The 8,652-nt window shown below is 59.8% G+C and overlaps 2 protein-coding genes across 2 annotated transcripts; both read left to right on the top strand.

The window, feature by feature from the left end:
* Nucleotides 1–784: 784 nt before the first annotated feature.
* LOC309622350 (metallothionein-1E) lies at nt 785–2,268 on the top strand (the record flags this gene model as incomplete). The annotated part of the gene is made up of 3 exons (XM_082409446.1): nt 785–812; nt 1,388–1,453; nt 2,177–2,268. 3 exons carry the CDS (start codon nt 785–787, stop codon nt 2,266–2,268), a joined length of 186 nt encoding a protein of 61 aa, XP_082265572.1.
* A 3,823-nt stretch (nt 2,269–6,091) lies between these two features.
* LOC309622348 (metallothionein-1E) lies at nt 6,092–7,631 on the top strand (the record flags this gene model as incomplete). The annotated part of the gene is made up of 3 exons (XM_082409444.1): nt 6,092–6,175; nt 6,751–6,816; nt 7,540–7,631. The coding sequence occupies exons 1-3, from the start codon at nt 6,148–6,150 to the stop codon at nt 7,629–7,631; spliced, it is 186 nt and encodes a 61-aa protein (XP_082265570.1). The 5' UTR covers nt 6,092–6,147.
* Nucleotides 7,632–8,652: the final 1,021 nt, after the last annotated feature.

The following is an 8,652-nucleotide window of genomic DNA, read 5'->3' as shown; positions in this document are numbered from 1 at the left end:
ACCTCCACCCTGGCGTGGGGTGGACCGGCCACGGTGAGGAGCGCCCCTGCAAAGTTTAGGCAAAGGAGCCCCCGGAGAAATGCGCCATGATCCCTCCAGGAAAGGAAAACACAAGTGACGACTAGCGGCCGAAGGCAATGTTCATCGCGGGGCGGTTACAGGAGACGGTACCGGAAAAGTGCTTCCAAAGGACCGTGGTGGGGACCGGGGCTGCCAACGCCTGGGGACACACGGGGTGGGCGAAACGGCGGTGAGGGTCACATGCGCCTGCGGTCTCTGACACCGCTCCCCGGCTCCGGCCAAGCCAGGGACACGAGCGGGAGGCGGGGGCTGTTCTCAGGCTGCAGGAAACGGCGACCCGGAGGCCGGCGGCGCGCGGCCTGGGGCGGGGAAGACCGGAGGACGCGGGAGCTGGATTCCTGCACAACCCGGCAACAGGGGGGCTGCTCCCGTCGGCCACATCGCGAAGGGGCGGCCAGGGGGCTGGGACACCGCTTACCGCACGGCACCCGCTTCCTCCGCTCCAGCCGGCACCGAAGTGGAATCGTGCGCTCGGCCCCGCGTGTTGCTCACAGCCCGGCCCAGGGCGCCGCGGGCAGCGCGGGCGCGGGCGCGGGCGCGGATCCGCGGGGCGGGTGCAAGGCGGGGGCGGGGCCTCTGCGCCCGGGCCGCCTCCTCGGCCTATAACTGAGCCCACGGGCTCCTGGCTCCCACACGCCCCCGACCGGACCAGTGAAGCCGCTTCGCCCCTTGCTTTGGACCTCGGGCCTCACTCCTCCTCCAGATGGACCCCAAGTGCTCCTGCCCCACTGGTAAGGGAACCCTGGCTTTGAGCCTTAGGATGCCCCCCTTCGCAGGCACAGGACGAGAAGGGAGGGTTTTGAGTTGGAGCTCAGGAGGACTCCTGTCACGGGTCCAGGGCTTTCTTGCCTGCCAGGCTCCTGAGAGCACGTCAGTCTCCCTTTGCCTCTCCGTTAACACTGAGGGCACGGAGGCTCCAGGCTGTCCTTCTTGAGGTCACCCAGCTGGTCAGGGGACTGCTAGACCGGGACCCAGTGTTTGGAGGAGGCCTCGGAGCTGCCAGGACTTGATGGGAGGAGGGGACATTGCCTCTTTCGGGTTCAGGCCATGGGCCCTGGCCCCCAGCCCCAGTCAGCCTGGGCTGGGTCTGGAGCCTGGGACCTTCCCTGTGGAGTCCATCAGGAGGGGACCTACTCTCCTTGGACCAGAAGAGAGGAGCTGGGGCTTCTCTATCCGCCTGAGTGGACACGAGCTCCCAGGGCTGGGTCCTGACAGAGGAGGAGGGCTCAGGGAGGCATTGCTGACCGTCTGCTCTAGCTCCTGCATCCCTCTCCCTGCTCACCGCGGGCCTTTCCCTTCCTGGCAGGCGGCTCCTGCAGCTGCGCTGGCTCCTGCACCTGCAAAGCCTGCAGATGCACCTCCTGCAAGAAGAGTGAGTGTGCGGGGCCTTCTCTGGGAATGCGGGGTCTGGGCTGAGTGCGAGCAGGGAGCCCAGAGCTCAGCAGGCAGGAGCAGGACAGTGACCAAACTTCCCGGTAACCCCCACCACCACCACCCCACCTCACCAGGAAGGGATTCACAATCAGAGCTGGAATCCCCTTCCAGATGACCGAGACCCAGGCGCGCACTAGAGAACAGGGAGACTGAGGCCCAGACGGGTCATTAACAAACAACCTCAGACCTGTCAGTAGAACTAGTCCTCCTGCCTCCTGAGTCACGCTTCTGAATCCTCTCAGGGACTGAAGCACTTTAGGGACATGAACTAGTGACCGTGTGTGGTTTCTCGGACCTGGGGCAGCCCCTTCCTGTCGAAGCAGCCCAGAGCTTCCCTATCCCGAGCGGGAGCTGCTCTGTCAGGGCTTTGCCTCCACTTTGATCCTGAGGACTTTGCTCACATCACTGACGGTGCTGGGCGCTGGCTTTCTCTCGTCCCCAGAGGCCCTGCTCACTGTCTCTCCAAGGCTCTGTGCCCTGTCCTGGGCACAGATGGGGCAGGCAACCTGAACCTAGTGTCTGAGAGCAATGATCTCAGGACAGAGGACACCATCCTAAACTCAGGGTCTGGGCCTGAGGGCAGCTGGGGCCAGGCCTGCTGCTGGGAAGGGTGGCTCCGGACAACGCGTGGTCCGACCGCACGCTGCCCTCGCTTCCCCAGGCTGCTGCTCCTGCTGCCCCGTGGGCTGCGCCAAGTGTGCCCAGGGCTGCGTCTGCAAAGGGGCCTCGGACAAGTGCAGCTGCTGTGCCTGATGTCGCGGAGAGCCTGCCCCGGGTGTCAACAGAGCAACCAGGACGAACCTGCATTTTACCGTTTTTCATACAACCGGACCTGACGCTACATTCCTTTTTCTATGAAATATGTGAGCTGTAATAAAAGTTGTTGACTTCATTCTGGCTCTGTCTTCCTTTGTCTGTCTTGGACAAAGAGACTCCGTGCCCATCAGGGCTGGCGTGGGGAACTGGGCTGGAAGTGCAGAGACCTCGGCTCTGGACCAAAGAGGACCCTCCCCCACCCCCCAAAACACACACACACACACACGGAGCGTCTTAGCCGCTTAGGTTAATGTGAGCTTCAGTTTCTCAGCTCCAAAGGAAAGCCTCGCCCAGAAGACACAGGGCATCGGACACACAGAGGACGCACTCCCTCTATTCCCCTTAGGAGTATGGATTGCAGAGCAAGTGGTCCGTTTCTCATTTTCCTTCTCTGGGGGCCCCTGCCAAACTCAGTCCTCGGTGATGAGAGCCTGGAAAAGCACCCAGAGGGGATGGAATCCCACACCCCCCTTGTTTGACTTCTACACGGGGCTTGCGTCTAACACACCCTGGAAAGACCTATTTGTATTTTCTGCCACAGTTTTCACCCTGGTCAGTAAAAAGAATCGCTAAGAAAAAAATGTAAAAGGACACGATATGGGAAACCCATTTTTCCCTTCAACACGTAAAATCACCTTAACACGTGGAGGAGCAATTCTGAAAATTAGAGGCTCTCATAGGCTGCACATACATTGAAGTGTGTGCTTGAGTCCCGGGAACACTTCACACATGCCCCACTGTGTGGACCACACACGCCTGGAGCAGCTCTGCCCCCTGCCTCCCCACACGCAACATCAGTCTTGGCTCGCCCAGGGCTACGGACAGGACACTCGCCACCCCTGACGGCTCCCTGCAGGGGCTTGGCCCTGAATCTTCGCCAGTGCCTCCCTAGATCAGCCTGACATCTTCCCTTCCCTCAAAATCCAGCCCGTGGCTACCTGACACCCCGAAAGTGACTTGGATTTGTCTGGTGGGCATTTCCCAGCCGTTTCCCGGAGACTTGGTTTCAGAAGGAGGACTTCACGTGTTCCGCTGCAGAGTGATGGTGGTGCTGCAGTGCGGAGGGCCTGGTGGTGTTTATTAGCAAGACGTGTGTGCTGAGGGGACAGGTGATATAGTTCAGGTGCTGGGCCCCCTGGCGGTCTGGGGAGGGAATTCCTATTTCATGGGCACTCCAAGAGAAAGAGGAGACAAGAGGCTCAGAAGTCAGGACCAAGATCGGCCACAGGTGCCCTGTGTGAAGAGGGCATTTCGGGAGCCGGCCCGTGCTGCGTGCGTGGGTGCTGGTGTCAGGCACCCGGGTTCACAGCCACCGTGCCACTTCCTGACCTGGCAAGTCACTGATACTCTCTGAGATGTCATTTCCTCCTTTCTACAGAAAAGATTAATTTCCAAGAGGGGGAATAAGCGAGACAGTGGCCTGGCTCCTAGCTCGGGCTTCCCGAACGGTGTCCTTTCTGATCGCTATCTCCACACTGACATCTGTGCACGGAGAATCCTTTAGCTCCCAACAAGCTCCTGGAGAAAGGCTCCCTGCTTTGCAAGCAAGCTCATGGTGAGGGCAGAGATGGATAGGAACCTTGCTTACCCAGTGCCAGAGGGCGTGGGGATCTCCTCCAACAAGCCCCATGGAACGAGTCACCGCCACAGCATTTGGACACACTCAGTGAACCTGCATGGTCTGGAGCGACGGTGCCAATTCCAGAGAGGTTGAGCAACTTACCCAAGGGCACACAGCCTAGACTCAAAGGACCAAACCTACACTACAGCTGTCTCACCTCCCGGCCACATGGTGCCGGTTATGACATCACTGGAGGCTGAATCCGGCCTCTCCTTTTTCAGGGCCGCAAGGGTCTTCGGAGACAGTCCAGCTGTGCTCCTGGCTGCAGAGGTGGGAGGCTGAAGCCCAGAGAGGTCACAGAGCTGTGCAGAGGGTTCTGACTGCCAGCTGCTCAGTGCTTTCCCACTGCTGCCTCTGGGCCAGGTGTTCAGTGTCCTCACCTTTCATGGCATGAAATGCTGTCCGATTGGGCGGGGGGCTGCAGTCAGCCTGCAGGAGGGCCAGTCCCATCTGTGCCACAGATAGCCATGGGACATAACCTCGCTGTGGCTCAGTCTCCGCTGCTCTAAAGGGCAAAAAAATAGTGTCTGGCTCTCGGGATGAAAGAACTGAATCCGTGCAAAGAATGTCAGAATATACTGGGCACTCAGGGAGTAATCGATCATATCACCTATTTATTTATTTATTTGTTATCATTAGCCTAGGAGACATTGTTCTCCTTCCAGACACGCAAGCAAGGATGGTGTGTTTAGCTCTGTGTTCTGGGTCGTCCTCATCAACCCTGTGAGCATGGGACCACTTCCCCGGAGGGGGTTATCCTCCCTTCACGCAAGGAGCCATTGACACCACAGATAGAAAGCCGTGAGCAAGACAGTCGGTGTCCTCCTAACAGATGCAGAAGGATCCTGCCATCTCTGCTGTCACCTGCACCAGGATTTCCCTACCATTTTCTTTTCAGGGGTTTTCTGAAATACGTTGTACCAAAAGAAACCTCTTGAACACTGCTGAAGGAGAGAGTCAGAAGGAAGCCACAAAAGCATAAATACATTCCTATTCTGTCACTTCGGTCCCCCCCCAGGATTCAGCTGGACACGGTAGAGACGGGCTGAAGACACAGCTCTGGGCCAAAGGGGAGCTTTCTCACTGACTCTCTCTTTCAGCTGCGAAGCCACAAGACCACAGAAGCAGGGCACCACTCCCCAGCACTGTGTGCCTGCCTTTACTGTAGCCTCCTCGTACTGTAGGTAGTTTGGCCTTTGGGAAACGGGCTGCTGACTACTAGCTCCCTTCCGGGTTGGTGTGACAATTCAAAGAGCAAAAGTGATTAACAAGGCTTGGCATGGACTCCATGGTGTGTAATCGTCAGGACTACCCAAAGGGAACTCTCCACTTGTGTCGCTTTGTTATTTCATGCCAGGTCTGCCTATCGCCTACAGTGATGCCTTCCCTGGGGAGCATCCCATGATCAGGGAACCTCCACCCTGGCGTGGGGTGGACCGGCCACGGTGAGGAGCGCCCCTGCAAAGTTTAGGCAAAGGAGCCCCCGGAGAAATGCGCCATGATCCCTCCAGGAAAGGAAAACACAAGTGACGACTAGCGGCCGAAGGCAATGTTCATCGCGGGGCGGTTACAGGAGACGGTACCGGAAAAGTGCTTCCAAAGGACCGTGGTGGGGACCGGGGCTGCCAACGCCTGGGGACACACGGGGTGGGCGAAACGGCGGTGAGGGTCACATGCGCCTGCGGTCTCTGACACCGCTCCCCGGCTCCGGCCAAGCCAGGGACACGAGCGGGAGGCGGGGGCTGTTCTCAGGCTGCAGGAAACGGCGACCCGGAGGCCGGCGGCGCGCGGCCTGGGGCGGGGAAGACCGGAGGACGCGGGAGCTGGATTCCTGCACAACCCGGCAACAGGGGGGCTGCTCCCGTCGGCCACATCGCGAAGGGGCGGCCGGGGGCTGGGACACCGCTTACCGCACGGCACCCGCTTCCTCCGCTCCAGCCGGCACCGAAGTGGAATCGTGCGCTCGGCCCCGCGTGTTGCTCACAGCCCGGCCCAGGGCGCCGCGGGCAGCGCGGGCGCGGGCGCGGGCGCGGATCCGCGGGGCGGGTGCAAGGCGGGGGCGGGGCCTCTGCGCCCGGGCCGCCTCCTCGGCCTATAACTGAGCCCACGGGCTCCTGGCTCCCACACGCCCCCGACCGGACCAGTGAAGCCGCTTCGCCCCTTGCTTTGGACCTCGGGCCTCACTCCTCCTCCAGATGGACCCCAAGTGCTCCTGCCCCACTGGTAAGGGAACCCTGGCTTTGAGCCTTAGGATGCCCCCCTTCGCAGGCACAGGACGAGAAGGGAGGGTTTTGAGTTGGAGCTCAGGAGGACTCCTGTCACGGGTCCAGGGCTTTCTTGCCTGCCAGGCTCCTGAGAGCACGTCAGTCTCCCTTTGCCTCTCCGTTAACACTGAGGGCACGGAGGCTCCAGGCTGTCCTTCTTGAGGTCACCCAGCTGGTCAGGGGACTGCTAGACCGGGACCCAGTGTTTGGAGGAGGCCTCGGAGCTGCCAGGACTTGATGGGAGGAGGGGACATTGCCTCTTTCGGGTTCAGGCCATGGGCCCTGGCCCCCAGCCCCAGTCAGCCTGGGCTGGGTCTGGAGCCTGGGACCTTCCCTGTGGAGTCCATCAGGAGGGGACCTACTCTCCTTGGACCAGAAGAGAGGAGCTGGGGCTTCTCTATCCGCCTGAGTGGACACGAGCTCCCAGGGCTGGGTCCTGACAGAGGAGGAGGGCTCAGGGAGGCATTGCTGACCGTCTGCTCTAGCTCCTGCATCCCTCTCCCTGCTCACCGCGGGCCTTTCCCTTCCTGGCAGGCGGCTCCTGCAGCTGCGCTGGCTCCTGCACCTGCAAAGCCTGCAGATGCACCTCCTGCAAGAAGAGTGAGTGTGCGGGGCCTTCTCTGGGAATGCGGGGTCTGGGCTGAGTGCGAGCAGGGAGCCCAGAGCTCAGCAGGCAGGAGCAGGACAGTGACCAAACTTCCCGGTAACCCCCACCACCACCACCCCACCTCACCAGGAAGGGATTCACAATCAGAGCTGGAATCCCCTTCCAGATGACCGAGACCCAGGCGCGCACTAGAGAACAGGGAGACTGAGGCCCAGACGGGTCATTAACAAACAACCTCAGACCTGTCAGTAGAACTAGTCCTCCTGCCTCCTGAGTCACGCTTCTGAATCCTCTCAGGGACTGAAGCACTTTAGGGACATGAACTAGTGACCGTGTGTGGTTTCTCGGACCTGGGGCAGCCCCTTCCTGTCGAAGCAGCCCAGAGCTTCCCTATCCCGAGCGGGAGCTGCTCTGTCAGGGCTTTGCCTCCACTTTGATCCTGAGGACTTTGCTCACATCACTGACGGTGCTGGGCGCTGGCTTTCTCTCGTCCCCAGAGGCCCTGCTCACTGTCTCTCCAAGGCTCTGTGCCCTGTCCTGGGCACAGATGGGGCAGGCAACCTGAACCTAGTGTCTGAGAGCAATGATCTCAGGACAGAGGACACCATCCTAAACTCAGGGTCTGGGCCTGAGGGCAGCTGGGGCCAGGCCTGCTGCTGGGAAGGGTGGCTCCGGACAACGCGTGGTCCGACCGCACGCTGCCCTCGCTTCCCCAGGCTGCTGCTCCTGCTGCCCCGTGGGCTGCGCCAAGTGTGCCCAGGGCTGCGTCTGCAAAGGGGCCTCGGACAAGTGCAGCTGCTGTGCCTGATGTCGCGGAGAGCCTGCCCCGGGTGTCAACAGAGCAACCAGGACGAACCTGCATTTTACCGTTTTTCATACAACCGGACCTGACGCTACATTCCTTTTTCTATGAAATATGTGAGCTGTAATAAAAGTTGTTGACTTCATTCTGGCTCTGTCTTCCTTTGTCTGCCTTGGACAAAGAGACTCCGTGCCCATCAGGGCTGGCGTGGGGAACTGGGCTGGAAGTGCAGAGACCTCGGCTCTGGACCAAAGAGGACCCTCCCCCACCCCCCAAAACACACACACACACACGGAGCGTCTTAGCCGCTTAGGTTAATGTGAGCTTCAGTTTCTCAGCTCCAAAGGAAAGCCTCGCCCAGAAGACACAGGGCATCGGACACACAGAGGACGCACTCCCTCTATTCCCCTTAGGAGTATGGATTGCAGAGCAAGTGGTCCGTTTCTCATTTTCCTTCTCTGGGGGCCCCTGCCAAACTCAGTCCTCGGTGATGAGAGCCTGGAAAAGCACCCAGAGGGGATGGAATCCCACACCCCCCTTGTTTGACTTCTACACGGGGCTTGCGTCTAACACACCCTGGAAAGACCTATTTGTATTTTCTGCCACAGTTTTCACCCTGGTCAGTAAAAAGAATCGCTAAGAAAAAAATGTAAAAGGACACGATATGGGAAACCCATTTTTCCCTTCAACACGTAAAATCACCTTAACACGTGGAGGAGCAATTCTGAAAATTAGAGGCTCTCATAGGCTGCACATACATTGAAGTGTGTGCTTGAGTCCCGGGAACACTTCACACATGCCCCACTGTGTGGACCACACACGCCTGGAGCAGCTCTGCCCCCTGCCTCCCCACACGCAACATCAGTCTTGGCTCGCCCAGGGCTACGGACAGGACACTCGCCACCCCTGACGGCTCCCTGCAGGGGCTTGGCCCTGAATCTTCGCCAGTGCCTCCCTAGATCAGCCTGACATCGTCCCTTCCCTCAAAATCCAGCCCGTGGCTACCTGACACCCCGAAAGTGACTTG

This window comes from Balaenoptera borealis (genome assembly GCF_965194805.1).
Source record: "Balaenoptera borealis genome assembly, contig: HAP1_SCAFFOLD_2214, whole genome shotgun sequence".
Taxonomy (NCBI): Eukaryota; Metazoa; Chordata; class Mammalia; order Artiodactyla; family Balaenopteridae; genus Balaenoptera; species Balaenoptera borealis.
The sequence above is the reverse complement of the archived record's forward strand: the minus strand, read 5'-3'. Positions and strand labels throughout refer to the sequence as shown.